Genomic DNA, 21,674 nt, shown 5'->3' on the forward strand with positions numbered 1-21,674 from the left:
CTATGTTTGTATAGAAGTCACCAATGCAATTTGTACTCTCCTATATATGCCACTGTAATCCTTCAAATAAACAGATTCTCTCCTTTTCTTTGGCTCTTCCCAAGTGTGTTCCCATTGCACATTTTTGAAAGCATAGGAAAGGGGTTGCTTCTTATGCTAAGTTTTACCCTCACTTTATCCATGGAACACAGCCATTTTGTCTCCCAAATCTGCCCGACTTATACATGAGTCACTGCCGTTTCCTATGGTCCTACGTAGCTCTCACAGCATAACTGGATTTCACATTGGCTTCACTGCTGCAAATATTTCTAATCATGGCTTAAATATTACACTTAACCAGAAAATGCAGCAGGCAACAGTCTTCAAAGAATCATTCAGTCATCCACATTTGTGGTTTGACTTTTGCAAATTTGATCTTTCACTGATTTGATTACAGTGTTTTCTTTAGGAATCTTTGTCATCCATGTAATTCTATGGTCAGCTTGCAGTGGATGTTGATCATAGAGTCCTGCTGGACAATTTAGTACTTCCTAGGGAGGTGTTCTCTCAGGTAAGAAAGGTGGCATTTTTTATTCATGGCTTTTCACTTTCATGAGAATTCTATGCCCCTATCCCCAGTGAATGTAGAGGGCTGACTGTATTCCTTAAACACTGGCAATTGACTGCTTATGTACCTTCCAAGGGTGGCTAGTCAAGAAAACTCTAGAAACTATATTCCTGAAATTGTATTTGAGGAAAATGTTTCGTCTATAGCTGAAAGAACAAACTTTTTTGACGCACATAGATAATTCAACATCAGTGCTAAAATATAATGCACAAAAGCAAAGGAATTTGCTATTTTAATTGAAATCTGTAAAAATAACTCAGAAGGTAAATGAGTTAATGGTAATGATGGTCCATGACTGGACACCAATAATTTTCTTCTTTCACACTGTTCTGGTTCACATTGGTCTTCATACCACAGGAGGCAATCATCTCAGCATTCTGGGAACTCTACAGGGCCACCGGCTGAATGTTTCCCTCCATGACTATGCTTCAAGTACAATGAAATAATAACTATGTTCAAAAATCAGTCGTCATCTATAGGGAGCGGATTTTTTTGTGTTCTTTGAAGAGGACATACTGTTTAACTGTGGACACAAAAGGAAGCAGAAAGGTTATGCATCAAGAGGTCTCATAAAACCTACACACATCTAAGCACATACATTCAGCCAAAGAATTTAATGGTTCAGTTATCAACCTCTTGCCACTTGAACATAAGCATCCATTACAACTCCTGTCCTAAGTAACAGTGTCCAAACAAAATCCCACTTAAGTGTAGAATTACAGGTGATAAAACACCATAGTTAGAAAGATGGAACAGTCAGCTTGCATTCAGAGATTTACTTAAAAATAAAAACTGCTCAAAACCCAATATAATTTTAGTACTTTCTCCTCTTATAATTCTACTTGGTTTAATGTTAATAATATGTACTTAGGCCTACTGATTCTTCCAGCTACATTTAAAACCTGTAACATCATCTTCTCATTTTGTCTGTACTAATAGGTACATTCCTAGCTCTGTAAAAATTGAAATTTTATTATTTATTTATTTGCCCTATTTATGCCCCGCCTTTCTCACCCCGAAGGGGATTCAAGGCGGCTTACACATGGCACAATCCAATGCCCCAAAACACATATAAAATTAAAGCTTGAAATATTAAATATTTAAAATTTTAAAACATAAAAATTTTAAACATTACAAACAGTTGAAAATCACGCCATCCAAAATTTTATTTACATGCCTGTTCAACATCCTCTACTGTTCCTATTTAAAAAAAATTGCATAAGATGTTATTGTGAAAATTTTTAAGAACTGTAGATTATACATAATGGCCATCTCACAAAGGCAATCAAGCTCAGTGTGCTTTTACAATGACACTGTTAAGCTAAAAGTGCAAAGGGATCTGGGGGCACCTTAGATACTAATTGAAAGACTAAAGTTGGCAGCATAAGCTAAGTCTATTCCCCATGTTTTCTACTTCCTATGTCTGCTTCTTCAGACATAATCTAGTCTATGAAACCAACTTGGTGCTCCCAGTCTCTAAGACGCTACAAGATCTCTTTACACAATATTCCAGACTAACATGGCTATGCCCCAAATACATCATTACTGATGGCATAGACAGATGGTATGGTAAGGTCAGGGAAGCACACATTAAACCCTTAATACTACTACAGGTCCTTGCAAAGAATCAGTTTTCACTGCCCATATCTCACAGAGGTACAATCGCTAGTGCATCACTGACACACTGTCACACTGTCATCAGTAAGAGGTAACTATCAGAAGAGCAGCGCACAACAATTTGATGTGCCAGTTGTCAAGGCAATGTCAGTTTCCAGCACTCAAGAGTTCTTGTCACACTGAGGCTGGAAGCAAAATATTTTATCATCTCAACAGAAGGACTAAGCTTGAAATCAATGGCTTTCATGTGTGTAAACGAATCTCATGTAAATAAACACCATTGGGACAAATCAGATCCCAGATACACTTCAGATTATTATGTTGCTTTTTCAGCTTTTCAGGCAGTTTCAAAACATGTAGACTTCTGTGGAAATTCTTCCATTGAGTAAACCAAGGTTTAAATTCTGTTTTTGCAACTTCTCTAAGACAGAAAGGATGGAACTGCACCCATTGTTTAGAAATTAGTAGTTCGCCCACATCTATGGCAGGCATCCTCAGAGGTTGTGAGGTATGGAAAACCTAAGCAAGAACTGTTTATATATATCTGTGGGAAGTCCAGGGTGAAGAAGAACTCTTGTCAATTGGAAGCCAGCTTAAATGTTCCAGTTAATCACCCTAATTTGCATTGAATGGCTACATCTAGCTACTTTCTGCCTGGGGGCATTCTTTGTTAAGCAGAGCACTTGATGAACCAACCTGGACACAGTATATTATTTGAGAACGCAGAAATGCTTAACCACTCCAACAACTATCATGTCAGACTACACAGAGAAGCCACTGAAATTCACAAACATGTGGACAACTTCAACAGAAAGGAGGAAACCATGAAAATGAACAAAATCTGGCTACCAGTATTAAAAAACTCAAAAATCAGAACAGTAAATAAGAAGCAACACTCTGAGACATGGGAACTAGGGGCAGTTAACAAAGAATGCCCCCAGGTAGAAAGTAGCTAGTAGATGTAGCCATTCAATGCAAATTAGGGTGATTAACTGGAACATTTAAGCTGGCTTCCAACTGACAAGAGTTCTTCCCTCACCCTGGACTTCCCACAGATATATATAAACAGTATTTGCTTAGGTTTTCCATACCTCACAACCTCTGAGGATGCCTGCCATAGATGTGGGCGAAACGTCAGGAGAGAATACTTCTGGAACATGGCCACACAGCCCGAAAGACATACAACAACCCAGTAAAATAGTTGATAGTCTTACAAAAATATTAATCTATTTATCGAATTTCAACAAATTGAAACCACAAGTAAAGATGCATTTGGGAAAAAACTGAGGCTTTAATAAGAAGCCATGTATGGCCTTCCATTGAAATGAAGTCAATATCAGTGACAAACTGACCATAACAGGGGTACCACGGATGAAAAAGCTCTCTCCTATGTCATCCAATTCATTGCCCTCATTCTGGACACTGATCTCCAGCAGACCTCAATCCTTGAATAGATCAAACAGTACGGTTCTAATCTCAAGCAGTGATGTTCTTATGCAAGACAAGAATTTATTACCCTAAAAACAGGTGACTGCATCCTCTACTCTGCTCCAGTGTGCACTATGACGCCTCTTTTCTGTATGCTATTCTTGTTCTTGTGTGCCTTAAAATGATTTCTGACTTATGGTAACCCTAAGGCAAACCTATTGCAGGGGTTTCTTGGCAGAATGTGTTAAGTGGGCGTTTGCCATCCTGAGGCCGAAAGAGTGTCCCTTGCATAAGGTCACCTAATGTGTATCTGTGGCCAAACAGATTCAAACTTAGTCTCCCAGTGTTCCAGTCCAATACTCAAACCACTATACAATGCCAGTTCCCTTTGGTTATAGTATAGGTGATTTTAAAGAAGTCATTATGACCTTTTCCAGTGTTCCTATTAAAAACCAGGATACTGAAGAAACAAATGTTTGTGTAATTATTTGATTGTGCATGCTATTTAAATTCAATACGTGGTTAATTTCTTACCAAAAGGATCGTATCTCAGCATAACTCGCTTTTCATCAAGCCGTGCTCTTTTTATGTTGAAAGCATAACCTGTTCCTGCTTCACTCAGCATCCTCACAAGAATATACCTAAAACAATGAATACCAGAAATGAACAACTTCTTGTAATTTACTATTCTTACTGCTTCTTTTATTTCTGGAAGTATTAAATGTAGCTGTCAAGTAACACACAAAATTACTTTATAATTTCTATATGAAGATAATACCAGAACTTGGATATAACAGTTATTATACTTATATTCTGAATTGGGGGGATTATAGCTTTTTCTTTCTCCCCCACTTCCTATTTCAAGGGCCAAGGACTCCAGGGGCAAATTTGGTTGTCTAATTGCTCTCTATAGTATTTTTGTCATGACACCTCTGTGTCAATGTTTTCCAGCTTTTCTCCGTTCCCCACCAATACTCAAAAATATTGAAGTGCTTCTCCTATGGGGTTGTTGTATGTCTTTCGGGCTGTGTGGCCATGTTCCAGAAGCATTCTCTCCTGACGTTTCGCCCACATCTATGGCAGGCATCCTCAGAGGTTGTGAGGTATACCTCACAACCTCTGAGGATGCCTGCCATAGATGTGGGCGAAACGTCAGGAGAGAATGCTTCTGGAACATGGCCACACAGCCCGAAAGACATACAACAACCCTGTGATCCCGGCCATGAAAGCCTTCGACAACACATTGAGCTTCTCCTATGCTTAGCTACTGACACTATGAGCTTTTAAGGTCAAAGATGCTGGTATTTTTCATTGCAATTCCTATTCCCACTTCATTCCATTTTGCACCCAAGCCTGGCAGGAATAAAACTGAACGTCTAAATGTTGTAAGAAATCCAACAAATGGATGCTTATAAACAAACCTGTACTTGAGAGAACCCTACAGCAACCTTGCTGAACCCCAGAATCCTCACTGTTATTCTTGTGTGCATTCAAATTGTTTCTGACATACAGTAACCCTAAGGTGAACCCAGGGCTTTCTTTGCAAGAAGGAGAGGCACCCTCAGGGGAGGGTGCCTTTGTCTGTCTCTGGGGCTGAGAGTGTGACTTGCCCAAGGTCACCCAGTGGGGCTCCAAGCTAAGGCAGGGATTTGAAGCCTATAAGGTTGCCTCCAACTGGTATCATTCTGTTTAAGTTTCCATCAGCAGAAAGGGGAGAGAGGTGATTTCAGCAACTTCTCCCTCCCAAAACTCATGTCGGGTAACCTTTTTGAACAACATGGGGAATTGTGTAGGAGAAGAGGGAGAACATCATTGAAAACTGACACTTTTACGTTTTACTGACAAAATAATCTGCTAGAGTTTTCCGTTAGCCAAACAATACCAGTTGGATACAACCCTCACACTGCAGTCCTCTGCAGGAGCAATTCTCACTATTCCTTGCTGAGGAAGACTGAGTTCAGATCTGTTCCCTTGAAGCTTTCTTTAATTTGCACATTCTTAATTTCACTGAGACATTAGGAACTGGAGGGACATCTTTCAAACACAGCAGGTGGTTGGCAACAGTTCCACTGATGGCTGATTTATAAATGTTCTGCAATTGAACCACAAGACTGTGTTTTGATTCTTCCCATCACCACCACCTCCTCGCAGCACTTTATATTTGCATAGGTCTGTGCTCTCTACAAGAAAAACTAATTTTAATATTACTTATTCCTCCAAAATATTTTTTATTATACAGTACTTAGCCAGAAGCTCATGTAGTTTTTCTGCAATATCCTTGATATAGAAATATTTATATACAGTTTAATAGAGGGATGGGAGCTGTGTGGCCCTCAAATGTGGCTCTTGAACGTTCAACAGCCTTAGCCAGCATACCCAATGTGAAAAAACGCTGGGAATTGGGGCTTGACATCTGGGGATCACATAATTGCCATCTTTAATTCACAGCCTTTGCTGTGTGTTTCTACTTGATTAATATAGTGCTTTAGATTTCCTCAAAAATGCCATGGTTCCCAAATTATAACTAGTTTTCTCAGCAACACAGACATTTTGTTCTGTATCAATACAAAGAGAAAGAAGGAGTCTCGTGTCACCATTAACAACAACTGATGTATTTCAGCAAAAGCTTTTGTGAACCCATGGCATTTGTCAGATGCACGGAATAAAGCCTTGGTGTACAAGCATATATGCAGATATGGGGGAAAGAGGAGAAGTGTAAAATGTAATGGAAATGTAAAACCTGCTGACCAGATGGTGGTTGTAAAGAGTACTCAAGAAGACAAACATGGATAACAAGTTTGTATACACACATGGATAAGCAAGCAAAAACAAGCATCTGTTTATTAAAAAAAATTCTGTCTTATAGATATACTACACCAATAGTGTATGAGTAACCAAAAAGCCAATCCAGATGTTCAGGTAAAACAAGCAGAAGATTGTTACACTATGTAACAGGATTTTTGTTACTGGGTTTTAAATGTGATTTCCTAATTAGTTTTAGCCTAAAAAAACATGGAAAAGGTTAATTAAACTGCAAAATCAGTGGGTGCTGTGAGTTTTCCATGCTGTATGGCCATGTTCCCGTAGGACACCCTGAAAACGTTGAGGAACACTAGAACAAACTGAAGACCTCCATCATCACAGCCTGTGAAGAAACCATTGGATATCAAACTAAGAAACATCAAGACTGGTTTGACGATAATGACAAAGAGATCCAACAGTTAATTGATAACAAAAGGAAAGCCTTCCAAACATGGCAGAGAGACACCAGCTGTGCTGCTAAGAAAAAGACCTATGCTAGTGCAAAAGCTGAGGTCCAAAGGAGGACCAGAAAACTCAATAACATCTGGTGGACAAAGAAGGGTGAAGAAATCCAACACTTTGCCAGACACCCATGATGCTCAGGGATTTTTCAAAGCCACAAAGATCATCTACGGACTAAGAAACCATGACATATAGCCTCTACGCTCATCAGATGGAACCAAACTTCTGAAGGACAAAACATCAATTGCACTATTGGAAAGAGCACTACCAGAACCTTCTGAATCGCAGCTCCAATGTGGCTGAAGAGGCCCTCTCACAAATCCCGCAACAACAAACCAGAGATGAGCTTGCAGCACTGCCTAGTTTGGAAAAAGTCAGCAATGCCATCAGCTAACAAAAAAATAACAAAGCCAGCGGACCTGATGGGATCCCTGCTGAAATCTTCAAACAGACCTGAGCTGATACAACAACTCCACCAGCTCATCGAAAAAGTGTGGGTGACCGAGAAAATCCCAGAAGACTTCAAGGATGCCACCATCATCATTCTTTTCAAGAAAGGGGATAGAACAGACTGTGGAAACTATCGCGGTATCTCCCTTCTAACCTCCACTGGGAAAATCCTGGCAAGAATCCTTGCAAACCACCTTCTCCGTGTTTCAGAAGACACCCTCCCAGAATCCCAGAATGGCTTCCACCCCTCCAGAGGAATAGTGGACATGATCTTTACTGCACGATAGCTCTAAGAGAAATGCAAGGAACAAAACCAACCTCTGTACATGGCACTCATTGACCATGCAAAGGCATTCGACACAGTGAATCGTAGCGCTCTCTGGACCATCCTCCAAAAAATCGGGTGCCCTGACAAATTTGTGAAAATCCTTCGGCTTCTCCATGATGGCAACAGTCTTGGACAGCAACAGCTCCCAAAGTGACCTATTTAAGGTGGAATCAGGTGTCAAGTAGGGATGTGTTATTGCCCCTACTTTACTCTCCATCTTCATCGCTATGATACTTCACCTTGTTGATGGGAAGCTTCCCACCGGAGTGGAAATCATCTATCGGACAGATGGCAAGGTATTTAACCTCAGTAGACTGAAAGCCAAAACATCTATTATAGAACTCCAATATGCCGATGACAATATAGTCTGTGCGCATTCAGAAGACCTACAAGCCACTCTAAACACCTTTGCAGAAGCATACAAGAAGCTTGGCCTCTCACTCAGCATCGAGAAAACCAAAGTGCTCTTCCAACAGGCACCAGCTAACCCCTCTGCAATGCCAGGAATACAGCTTAATAGTGTAAACATTAGAAAATGTTGACCACTTCCGCTACCTTGGCAGCCACCTCTCCACAAAAGTCAACATCGACACTGAAATACAACACCTCTTGAGCTCTGTGAGTGCAGCATTTTTCTGAATGAAGCAGAGAGTGTTTGATGATCGGGACATATGTAGAGATACCAAGGTGCTCGTTTATAAAGCCATTGTCCTCCCAACCCTGCTCTACGCCTGCAAAACGTGGACGGTCTACAGATGTCACACTCAACTCCAGGAGTGTTTCCATCAGCGTTGCCTCAGGAAAATCCTGCAAATCTCTTAGGAAGACAGGTGGACAAATGTCAGCATGCTGGAAGAAGCAAAGACCACCAGCATTGAAGCGATGCTCCTATGCCATCAACTCCGCTGGACTGGCCACGTTGTCCGAATGCCCGATCACCGTCTCCCAAAGCAGTTACTCTACTCCCAACTCAAGAATGGAAAATGGAATGCTGGTGGGCAGGAAAAGAGATTTAAAGATGGGCTTAAAGCCAACCTTAAATACTGTGGCATAGACACTGAGAACTGGGAAGCCCTGGCCCTTGAGTGCTCTAATTGGAGGTCAGCTGTGACCAGCAGTGCTGCGGAGTTCAAAGAGGCACGAATGGAGGGCTTAAGGGAGAAACGTGCCAAGAGAAAGGAGCGTCAAGCCAACCCTGACCGGGACCGCCTTCCACCTGGAAACCAATGTCCTCACTGCGGGAGAACATGCGGGTCAAGAATAGGTCTCTTCAGCCACCTACAGACCCACCCCCAAGACACCAGAAATGGAAGACAATCGTCCTTGACCTACGAGGAATCGCCTAAGTAAGTAGTTCCAGAAGCATTCTCTCCTGATGTTTCGCCCACATCTATGGCAAGTTGTGAGGTGTTGGAAACTAGGCAAGAGGGGTTTATAGATATGTGGAATGTTCAGGGTGGGAGAAATAACTATTGCCTGCCTGAGGCAAGTGTGAATGTTTCAATTGGAAGAAACCATGAAAATGAACAAGGATGGAAAAAACATGAAAATCAACAAAATCTGGCAACCAGCATTTTAAAAATATCTAAAATCAGGACAGTAAATAAAGGACAACTCTCAGAAGACAAGAGAATTTCAGACAAGAAACAATCAGGACCAATTAACACCTCCCAACAAAGTATTCCCCTAGGCAGGAAACAGCCAGGCTTTGAAGCTGCCAGGCTATTCAATGCTAATCAAGCTGGCCAAATGAAACAGTCACACTTGCTTCAGGCAGAAAAGATTTCTTTCTCCCACCCTGAACATTCCACAGATATATAAACTCCACTTGCCTAGTTTCCAACACCTCACAATCTGAAGATGCCTGCCATAGATGTGGGCGTCAGGAGAGAATGCTTCTGGAGCATGGCCATACAGCCTGGAAAACTCACAGCAACCCAGTGATTCTGGCCATGAAAGCCTTCAACAACACATTGCGAAATCTTTGTTTTTGCAGGATATCCTGCAGCACATTTTGTTATAGTTTTTCAATGAATATCTCATTGAGTCTCAACCAATTCAACAAAGTTTCTGGAGTATAATACCTACTTCCATGGTAAGTACTGTTATGATTGAGCCTCATGGCTCTGTTACTGACAGACGTGGGCGTAAGACTCCTCGAGAGTCAGATACTCTCGAGGAGCGAGAGAGAAAAAGACTGCGAGACATATTTGCAGCACCATCTGACGAGGAGTCTTTCGAAGGGTTTACGGAGAGAATGGAGGAGGGGCTGGTTAGCTCAGAGGAGGATGAGATGGATTGGACTCGGGTAAGGGAGGAAGTGGGTGCCACTGGCCATGATGGGACAGAAGATGAATGGGGACCTTCAGGATTAGACCCATGGTTTAGCTGGAGGGATGGGACGGGATCCACAGCTGGAGATGCTGTTGGGCGTAGTCAGAGGTGTTCCAGCTCTGACGAGGAAAGTGATGAGGAAACGCCCGGGTTAAGGAGGACAGCTGACAGTGATGAAGATTTGTAACTGGCATAAAATGGGGCTTGAGAGCAATTGCAAATTGCGTTGGGCAAGGTAATCTGGGCAAACGCTTGGGATCCGTGTGTGTGTGGGACGCTTCCCTGAAGACTTGTGTGCTTTCCTGTGCTGTGACGTAAGTTGATTGGAATCCAGGGTCAGACGGCGGGAGGGATTGTGTGGGCATTTGTTTGTGCAAACCTGTGCTTACTCTTATTAGCTTGACCTTCCGTCGTCTTCTTGACGGACGCCATCTCCTGCTTTGAGAACTCGGACTGAACTGACCACGGCTTGTCTTCCCCCCTTCTTGGACTTGGAAAAACTACAAACGTCTGCTTCTGGCTTTGATCTACGGAACGGAACTGGTCTACTCAACTGCTACAATCCTTGGCTGATTTACTCGTGTCGGAGATCCTGTCTGCTGTGTGTGTGGGGGAGCGACGCAAGTTACTCTAAGCACAGTGTTGGCAGCAGAGAGGAATCTGCTGCCAATTAGTTGCATTCTTTGTATCTTTTGTTCCTTGGCTTTCGTTTCGTTTATACCCAGGCTGAAGCAAGCAGTTTGTTTTTACCCGGATTAAACTCCGGTTTAATCCGGTTTATCTTTTGAACATTTACTTTTGCCCCTTTTTGCTCCTAAAGGCAAAAACTGCCTGGCCCTTGTGTTTTACGGGCATTTTTGAGTTCTGTAATCTAATAAACTCTGTTACTTTGAATCTTGTGGCGTTCTGTCCTTGACAGATTGCCCAACGCCCATAAAAAGTTTATTGCAGCAATAAACCCGTCAGGAAGACGATGGATGAGTTAAGGGCCAAAGTAGACCAATTGCAAACGGCTTTTACCGTTATCCAAACAGCTCAGGCTGTGAAAGGACATGTTTTGACTCCTGAACGCTTTGACGGAACCAGGTGCAAGTTGCCAACCTTTTTGGCACAAGTGGAGCTTTATTTTTCTCAGCTCAGTGCTCATGCTTTTCCTACAGACACTAGCAAGGTGGCTTTTATTTTGAGTTTGTTGACCGGTCCCGCAGGACAATGGGCCACTAATTTAATTTTGGGAAATGACCCAGTCAAGGACAATTTGAATAATTTCAAAAAGTTGTTAACTGATACTTTTGGGGATCCTCTCCGCACGGAGAACGCTGGGTGGGCTCTGTATCGGTTGAAACAGGGAAAGGGGACTGTTTTGGATTACTTAAATAAGTTTAACCTGTATCGCCACCAGCTGGATTGGGGGGAAAATGCATTCATGCTTTTATTTACTGCCGGGTTAAGTGATATGCTCCAGGATGAATTAGCACGCTTGGAGCCGGCTGAAAGCTGGGACGCCTTAGTAGCTAAGGTGCTGCGTTTAGACGCAAGGTTCGAGGCTCGTAAACACTCAAAAGCAATGTGTGCGCCACCCATGCATGTAACCAGGGCACCTGTGGTGATGGGGGAAGAGCCCATGGAGCTTGGGGTCTTTAAAAAGCTGTCTACAGAGGAAAAGAGCCGTAGGAGGCAGCTGGGCTTGTGTTTGTACTGTGGGAATGCTGGGCATTTTGCCAAAAATTGTAATGTGAAACCTTCCCAGCTTTCGGGAAAAGGCCAGCCCTAGTGCGACGTGAGTCCAACGCACTAGGGCTCCTCAAGCAGTCAACTGAGGGGAGGAAGCATGTTTTCGTACCCATTACATTATCTGTTGGGGGAAGGGAACTTGTTTCTACTTTGGCACTGCTGGACTCAGGAGCTACGGTCTCCTATGTAGATATTGAGTTTGCTAAGAAGCATGGCATTCCTAGAGTGCGCAAGGCATGCGACGTGTGGGTGGAAGGAGCAGATGGGAGACTGCTGGAGACTGGGGTGGTTAACCATGAAACCTCAGCAGTAACGTGGGAGGTGCAGGGAGTAACGGGAACGTTTGTGTGGGATATTACGAGCTTGCCTAGATATGATGTGATCCTGGGGATGGATTGGCTAGCTGTAGTAAACCCACATGTAGATTGGGCAACACGTAAAGTGATCTTAAAGAGGCAGGATTGTTGCACTCTAAATGTTACTCATTCTGATATGGAGGGAGTGCCTGCTGAGTATGGGGAGTTCTCTGATGTATTTTGTAAAAGAGAAGCGGACAAATTACCACCGCACAGGCCATATGATTGCGCCATCAAGTTGGCAGAAGGTGCGAAACTGCCAGCAGGGAGGCTGTATGCCTTGACTGTACCGGAAAGGCAAGCTTTGCGGGAGTTTCTAGATGAAAATTTAGCCAAGGGGTTTATTCGCCCATCTAGTTCTCCAACTGCGGCACCGGTATTCTTTGTAGCCAAAAAGACTGGGGAACTTAGGTTGGTCTGCGATTATCGGATCCTAAACAAATACACCATTCGGGATAGGTACCCGCTGCCTTTAATCTCGGAACTGTTATCAAGGGTGCAAGGGGCTAAGGTCTTTACCAAGCTTGACCTGCGGGGGGCCTATAACTTAATCCGTATACGGGAAGGGGATGAATGGAAGACGGCATTTAACACGTGTTTCGGATGCCACGAGTTCCGAGTCATGCCTTTTGGGCTTTGTAATGCTCCTGCGGTATTCCAGAGGTTCATGAACGATGTGTTCAGGGACCTAATTGACCAATTTTTAGTGATTTATTTGGATGATATCTTGATTTTTTCTAAGGACGAGAAAGAACATCGTCAACATGTCAAGCAGGTTCTGCACCGACTGCGGGCTAATGGGCTTTTCGCCAAGGCTTCCAAGTGCGTCTTTCATGTGCCTGAAGTGGAGTTCCTAGGTCATGTAGTGTCAGGTAGGGAACTTAAAATGGACCCACATAAGGTTGACGCCGTCAACTCATGGCAGGAGCTGAAGACTAAGAAGGATGTACAAAGGTTCTTGGGTTTCGCTAATTACTACCGGGAGTTTATTCCGAATTTTGCAAAGCTCACGGTACCTTTGACGCAGCTTCTGCGCAAGAAACAGCCATTTGTGTGGGGGCGGGAAGCTCACGAGGCGTTTCTACAACTAAAGTCTAGTTTTCAATCGGACAACATACTAACCCATCCTGATGTTGACAGACCGTTCGTGGTAGAAGCGGACGCTTCTAGCTACGCGTTGGGGGCTGTATTGTCTCAGAAGGATTCCTCAGGGACCTTGCGTCCCTGTGGATTTTACTCGCGGCAACTAACACCCTTCGAGCAGAACTATACCATATGGGAGAAGGAGTTGTTGGCGATTAAGGTGGCGTTTGAGGTGTGGCGGCACTGGCTTGAAGGGGCACGGCACCAGATCGTGGTCAGATCTGATCACAAGAACTTAGAGCACTTGCAAACAGCAAAGAAGTTAAACCAGCGTCAAATCCGCTGGGCTTTGTTTTTCTCCAGGTTTAACTTCAAGGTGCAGTTCGTGGAGGGGAAGGCAAACTTGCGGGCCGATGCTTTATCCCGCAAGCCGGAATTTAAGACCAATGAGCAGGTAGTATGTCAGACCATCTTGCCTACTGCCTCTCTGTGTGTTGTAGATAATGAGCTTGGGTTACATGACCAGATCCTTGAGGCTCAGAAGGATGATGTGTGGACTCAGGAGCAACTGATGCTGCTCTCTGCAGGTAACCGTACCATACTGCCGCATCTCCAGGATCAAGACGGGGTATTGGTGCGTAGGGGGCAGGTTTACGTACCAGTAGGGACCCTCAGGTTGGAGGTGATTAGAGCCCACCATGACGAACCCATGGCTGGGCACTTTGGCAGGTTCAAGACCGTACAGCTTATCACCAGGAGCTACTGGTGGCCAAAGATGCGGCAAGACATTCTGCGCTTTTGTGACAGCTGCGCCGTTTGTCAGCAGAGTAAGACGCCTGTTGGGCGCCCTAGAGGGTTGTTATCGTCTTTACCTGTTCCGGAGAGGCCATGGCAAATCATTTCCATGGATTTTATTTCAGATTTGCCTAAGTCTGGGGGTTATACTTGTATTTGGGTGGTGGTGGATTTATTTAGTAAACTGGCTCATTTTATTCCTTGTTCAACCATTCCGGCGGCCCCTACGTTGGCCTTACTATTTACAAAGCACATCTATCGTTTGCACGGAGCACCCGAGGTGATTATTTCAGATAGGGCTCCGCAATTTGTGTCACGCTTTTGGAAACACTTCCATGAGTGTTTGGGGACTAAGTTAAACGTGTCTTCAGCTTTCCATCCGCAAACGGATGGACAGTCGGAACGGGTTAATGGGCTCTTAGAGCAGTATCTGCGTTGTTTTTGTTTAGATCAACCCACGGCTTGGGTAAAGTGGTTACCGGTGGCGGAATTTGCTTACAACAATGCGGTGCACACGTCTAGTCAGCATACGCCATTTGAGCTAACTTATGGTTTTCACCCACGGGGAGGTGTGGCGCCGTCGACCAATGTGGTCTCTTCGGACCCTGTGTACCGCTCTTCGGAAATGGCTGCATTGCATGATGTTGCCCGTCGCTTACTGTTGGAAGCTAAGGCAACGCAGAAGACTCAGGCTGACCGCCACAGGCAGGCAGGGGAGGAGTTGGAAGAAGGGGATTTGGTGTGGTTATCTTCCAAACATATTAAACAGGCTGGGGGAAAGTTTGCGCCTCGGTATTTGGGTCCCTTTCCTATCGTTAAAAAGATTTCTTCTGTTGCGTTTCGTTTGCGTTTACCGTCTAGTTTAAAGGTCCATCCAGTCTTTCATCGTTCGCTGTTGAAACTTGATACCTCTAGTCGTCGTGGTGCTATAGCGGAGGGTATCACTGCCACTTCTCCGCCATCGGGGGAGGAGGCCTTTGTGAGAGGGGATAGTGTTATGATTGAGCCTCATGGCTCTGTTACTGACAGACGTGGGCGTAAGACTCCTCGAGAGTCAGATACTCTCGAGGAGCGAGAGAGAAAAAGACTGCGAGACATATTTGCAGCACCATCTGACGAGGAGTCTTTCGAAGGGTTTACGGAGAGAATGGAGGAGGGGCTGGTTAGCTCAGAGGAGGATGAGATGGATTGGACTCGGGTAAGGGAGGAAGTGGGTGCCACTGGCCATGATGGGACAGAAGATGAATGGGGACCTTCAGGATTAGACCCATGGTTTAGCTGGAGGGATGGGACGGGATCCACAGCTGGAGATGCTGTTGGGCGTAGTCAGAGGTGTTCCAGCTCTGACGAGGAAAGTGATGAGGAAACGCCCGGGTTAAGGAGGACAGCTGACAGTGATGAAGATTTGTAACTGGCATAAAATGGGGCTTGAGAGCAATTGCAAATTGCGTTGGGCAAGGTAATCTGGGCAAACGCTTGGGATCCGTGTGTGTGTGGGACGCTTCCCTGAAGACTTGTGTGCTTTCCTGTGCTGTGACGTAAGTTGATTGGAATCCAGGGTCAGACGGCGGGAGGGATTGTGTGGGCATTTGTTTGTGCAAACCTGTGCTTACTCTTATTAGCTTGACCTTCCGTCGTCTTCTTGACGGACGCCATCTCCTGCTTTGAGAACTCGGACTGAACTGACCACGGCTTGTCTTCCCCCCTTCTTGGACTTGGAAAAACTACAAACGTCTGCTTCTGGCTTTGATCTACGGAACGGAACTGGTCTACTCAACTGCTACAATCCTTGGCTGATTTACTCGTGTCGGAGATCCTGTCTGCTGTGTGTGTGGGGGAGCGACGCAAGTTACTCTAAGCACAGTGTTGGCAGCAGAGAGGAATCTGCTGCCAATTAGTTGCATTCTTTGTATCTTTTGTTCCTTGGCTTTCGTTTCGTTTATACCCAGGCTGAAGCAAGCAGTTTGTTTTTACCCGGATTAAACTCCGGTTTAATCCGGTTTATCTTTTGAACATTTACTTTTGCCCCTTTTTGCTCCTAAAGGCAAAAACTGCCTGGCCCTTGTGTTTTACGGGCATTTTTGAGTTCTGTAATCTAATAAACTCTGTTACTTTGAATCTTGTGGCGTTCTGTCCTTGACAAGTACTGTACAATTATACAAGAATAACACTTTCAAATAGGAACATTTTTTTCAAATTTTGTCACATAGTGTTATGTATTGTCATAAAAACCCCTCTGCTATCTGTGACTTCTGCCTCAAACTTGACTGGGGATAACAATTTTAGGCAATGGCAACAGTATTTAAAACTGTAACATGGGAAGCAACTATCAAAGAATATACAACGTAACACATTTTACTGGAGATTAACACTCTGAAAAAAATCTCATTATTCCTGAGCCAACTGAAAATATCCCAATATGCCTAACAGTTCAATTTCTTAGAGAAGATATCTCCCACCTCCAGCATACAAAATGAGGTATATCCACTGGCAGAATGCATCTGTCACAGAAATCAGGAGGGTGGCAGTCACCCCTTCCCAATGCAGTCATTTATATACTCCCCAAAGCTCTTCTGCGAGACTGGGAAACATTCTGCAGCCCGGTTCTAAGAGAGGCTGAAGGGTCCAGGGTTTCAGTTACTCTGGTGCTGCAAAACCAGTGTGACATTGCAGGTAGGCCCATTAGTGTAGAATTCTGTGTGCCTTTTTTCTAATCACTAGAGATTGTTGAATCACATTCACTTTTCTTCGCAAGGTTTTTAGAGGTTTGCCGTTGCCCTTCTCTGAGGTTGAGAGGATATGATTCACCCAAGGTCACCCAAAGGATTTCCACAGCCTTATATCAGGTCCTAAAGCTTCACATGTAACAGTCATGTGAATATGTTTTGCTCTTGTTTTTTTTTTAAAGAGATAAATTGCAGGAAAAAAACCTGTAACATCCATAAACAATAGGTATAGCAAAACTGCACCACCACAGTCGCAACCTAGCATAACAGAGAAGAACATCAGGAAGAACTTCCTCACTGTGAGGGCTGTTCGGCAGTGGAACTCTCTCCCCCGGGCCGTGGTGGAGGCTCCTTCTTTGGAGGCTTTTAAGCAGAGGCTGGATGGCCATCTGTCGGGGGTGCTTTGAATGCGATTTCCTGCTTCTTAGCGGGGGGTTGGACTAGATGGCCCTTGAGGTCTCTTCCAACTCTACTATTCTATGATTCTATGATTCTATGATTCTAGAAAGAAGTTTCTACTTACTTGGATTTGGTCCTGGCCACTGGTTTTGGCAGAGGGAAAAGAGAGAAAAATAAATTATTTTACCAACATGTTTCAGTTACTTACTTAAACAGACGTTACTTGTTTGTAAGAAGCATATTGGATAACCAAATAAAAATGATGAAAAGGAAACTTTACCTGTTCTTATAAATACATATGCAGGCACACCAATTCACAAGTAATCTCTCCCTAACTTCATGCTGTCGTTATAGTTCTGTGATTCTACTTTAACTGTCAAGGCAACATTCTAGAAATCTAGTGTTTGCAGTTCAATGAGGCCCAAACATTCTGGCTGATAATTTTAAAGGCATCTCTCTAAACTGCAAGTCTCAGGATTTCATGTATTGCCATGACAGTTAAAGTGGAACATAACACTATAGCAGTGCAGTGTGATAGGGCTCTTCAAATAGATAAGGTTTAAACAACACATTGTTTAAAGGGATATGCACACATAAAACATATCCAATCGGAATATGAAAAACATGATCTGTAGCTAAAATAATCAGCTCATTCTCAAGAATTAGCCTACTGTCAGAAAGAAACGAAATAGCCAACTTGGACTCATTCACCACAATAACTGCAAAGGTTGCTAAAGAAAGCACATATGAATCATTGGTGGTTATCAAAGATGTTGGTCCCTCTGTGTTAGAGGTGGGCATCTGTCCTGCTCCAGAAGCTGTTGGAGTATACTGGCATTAATGCTAACCCCAGCCAATAGTGTGAGGTGATGGGAGTTATAATCCAACAACATTTGCCGGGCCACAGCTTCAATATCTACTCGATTACAGAGGCTAGCTTCAGTCTTTCTATCTACAATAACCTTTACTCAAGGTGAGAGGTACCATCTTGTCCAAGTTCTTCATTGGCTGGCGAGGGCAGGGTTCAAATCCCCCTCCCATGGATACTGGACCAATCATAAACTTTCACAATGATCTAGCCCTGATTGGTAGAACTTCAACTCATATGAAGAGTAAGAGGAATGTATGATTGTACCATTTATAGCAGTACTATCTATTTCCAAGTAACCCAATGGTGCTGATTCTGCACCAAATTACAACTCCCAAGATCCCACAACATTGAGTCATGGCAGCTGAAGTGGTGTCAAACCACATTCATTCTACAGCATAGATGCACCCATGGCAACAATTAAATAATTGTGTCATGAGTGTAAATGTTAATTGTATTGTAACTTTTACACTCATGACACAAATATTTGTACAGTAGAGTCTCACTTATCCAACATAAACGGGCCGGCAGAACGTTGGATAAGCGAGTATATTGGATAATAAGGAGGGATTAAGGAAAAGCCTATTAAACATAAAATTAGGTTATGATTTTACAAATTAAGCACCAAAACATCATGTTATACAACAAATTTGACAGAAAAAGTAGTTCAATACGCAGTAATGCTATGCATTAATTACTGTATTTACGAATTTAGCACCAAAATATCACGATGTATTGAAAACATTGACTACAAAAATGCATTGGATCATCCAGAACGTTGGATAAGCGAGTGTTGGATAAGTGAGACTCTACTATATTTATTTTAATTTTTACATTATTATTGTTTTTAAATTCTATTGTATTGTGTCATGTCACTGTTATCTGTCTGGAACAAAGAGTTTCATCTATGCTGATGATCCTGCCATCACCACTCAAAGGGAGCTTTGAAATGGTTGAACAGAAGCTCTCTGAAGCTTTAGGTGTTCTTACTAGGTATTACAGGGAAAACCAGATGATTTGTAATCCATCTAAAACACAGACGTGTGCTTTTCATTTTAAGCACACACAAGCATCTTGAGCTCTGAGGATTATCTGGGAAGGAATCCCACAGGAGCATTACAACACACCGAAATACCTGGGAGTTACTCTAGACTGTGTTCTGACTTACAAGAAGTACTGCTTGATTATCAAGCAAAACGTGGGTGCTAGAGAAAATATACAAAAACTGACTGGCACAACCTGGGGATCACAACCAAATACAGTGAAGACATCTGCCCTTGCACTTTGCTACTCTGCTGCTAAATATGCAAGCCAAGTGTAGAATACATCTCACTACGTTAAAACAGTGAATGTGGCGCTTAATGACACATGCCGCAATATCACAGAATGCTTACGCCCTACACACCTGAAGAAATTATACTGCTTAGCTGGCACTGCACCACCTGACCTCCGTCAGGAAGTAGCAGCCTGTAATACAAGGACCAAGGCAGTGACATCTCCAACCCATCATCTGTTCAGATATAAGACAGCATGCCAATGTCTTCAATCAAAAAATAGCTTTCTAAGATCTACAAAGATACTTGTAGGAACATCTCAGCAAGCGAGAATCCAAAAGTGGCAGTTGAAAACCTGGAACCTCAATCAGTGGCTGATGCCGGATGAGACACTCCTTGCTAGGCACACAGAAGATTGGGTGACTTGGAACGCACTGAGCAGACTGTGCTCTGGCACCATGAGATACAGAGCCATTCTTAGGAAATGGGGCTACAAAGTGGAGCCCATGACATGCGAGTGTGGATAAGAGCAAACCACAGACCACCTACTACAATGCAGCCTAAGCCCTACCACATGCACAATAGAGGACCTTCCTATAGCAACACCATAGGCAGTCTGGTCAAAGGAAATTTAGTACAATGCTTACTTTTTAACTTCGTGGTTTTTTAAATAAAGTAGAGTCTCACTTATCCAACATAAATGGGCCGGCAGAACGCTGGATAAGCGAATATGTTGGATAATAAGGAGGGATTAAGGAAAAGCCCATTAAACGTCAAATTATATTATGATTTTACAAATTAAGCACCAAAACATCATATTTTACAACAAATTGACAGAAAAAGCAGTTCAATATACTGTAATGTTATATAGTAATTATTGTATTTACGAATTTAGTACCAAAACATCGCAATGTATTGAAAACATTGACTACAAAAACATTGACTACTAAAAGGCAGACTGCGCTGGATAATACGAAACATTGGATAAGCCAAGGTTGGATAAGCAAGACTCTACTGTACATTATAACTGTATTTTCAATTTGCTTCTGATACCATAATTGTTGGGTAGCTGCCTCTGGGAGAGAGGTGGGATAAAAATAAATTCAGTAGAGTCTCGCTTATCCAACGTTCTGGATGATCCAACGCATTTTGTGGTCAATGTTTTAAATGCATTGTGATATTTTGGTGCTAAATTTGTAAATACAGTAATTACTACATACCATTACTACATATTGAACTACTTTTTCTGTCAAATTTGTTGTATAACATGATGTTTTGGTGCTTAATTTGTAAAATCATAACTTAATTTAATGTTTAATAGGCTTTTCCTTAATCCCTCCTTATTATCCAACATATTCGCTTATCCAACATTCTGCCGGCCCGTTTATGTTGTGAGACTCTACTGTAATAACAGTAATGTTGTTGTTGTAATAACACAACAGTAATGTTGTTGTAATAACGACAACATTAATGACAACAATATCCTGTAGGAATCTTGGGCTTTGTATTTTAGGGCGAGAAATCTAAAAGCCTTCCCTAAATTACAAATCCCAGGATACCCACAGGATGCTGCCCATGCCAACAGAGGTATTGAGAACAGTGCTTGGAAAGACTTCCTCTTCCAGGAAATCTTTAGGGACTTCCATTCCCAGAAGCCCCAGCCAGCTTCAGAGAATAATGGTGTTGGTTGCGTCGCTTCGGACGAGATTTGTATACACACGCGCCGCACGACGTTCCCTTCGCTCCACTTACAATTGGCTGCCGTGAGGAACATGCTGCTACCAGGCGCCCGCCAAGGGGGCGGTCAGAAGGGCCCCGGCCGTCGTCCCTCTCCGAGAGCGCCCAGCACTTCCGGAGCGCGCGCGCCCTCACTTCCGAGTCGCGAGGCAGCGCGCGCAGGGCGAGGGGGGCGGGTCTGTCTCTCTTCCTCGAGGCCTCCCTTCTCTCTCATTGGCTACCTTAAAAACTAGCCCTGCCTTTGCTCTTCTTAGTCCCAGAAATTGGAGTTCTACAGCAGACCTAGGCAAACCTCGGCCCTCCAGGTGTTTTGGACTTCAACTCTGAGTTGAAGTCCAAAACACCTGGAGGGCCGAGGTTTGCCTAGGCCTGCCTTAGTGTGATTAGATTGATAGTTCTATCTATCCACCCCAGCATGTGCCCTCCAACATTGCATAGACATGTAAGTACATTGATGCAGTCAAACAACTGAAGCTCTAACCAGTGAACCCAAAGTAAAATGTAAAGGTTATGAAGGAGGGGGGAATACAGGGTTCCCTCACTTATTGCGGGGGTTAGGTTCCAGGATCACCCACAATAAGTGAAAATCCGCGAAATAGGGGCACTATATTAATTTTAATATTTATACATTATTCTCCTCTCGTTGCCGCTTGGGCACATTTTCTCTCCCTTTG

At 43.3% G+C, this 21,674-nt stretch overlaps 1 protein-coding gene across 1 annotated transcript; it reads right to left on the reverse strand.

Moving 5' to 3' along the window:
- Positions 1-809: 809 nt before the first annotated feature.
- mrpl33 (mitochondrial ribosomal protein L33) lies at positions 810-21,171 on the reverse strand. Its single transcript, XM_008104695.3, has 4 exons — positions 21,016-21,171; positions 17,246-17,264; positions 4,187-4,293; positions 810-1,130 (listed from the first exon to the last, which is right to left on the reverse strand). The coding sequence occupies exons 1-4, from the start codon at positions 21,035-21,037 to the stop codon at positions 1,081-1,083; spliced, it is 198 nt and encodes a 65-aa protein (XP_008102902.1). The 5' UTR covers positions 21,038-21,171; the 3' UTR covers positions 810-1,080.
- Positions 21,172-21,674: the final 503 nt, after the last annotated feature.

The sequence above is a fragment of the Anolis carolinensis genome, chromosome 1, assembly GCF_035594765.1.
Source record: "Anolis carolinensis isolate JA03-04 chromosome 1, rAnoCar3.1.pri, whole genome shotgun sequence".
NCBI classification, from domain to species: Eukaryota; Metazoa; Chordata; class Lepidosauria; order Squamata; family Dactyloidae; genus Anolis; species Anolis carolinensis.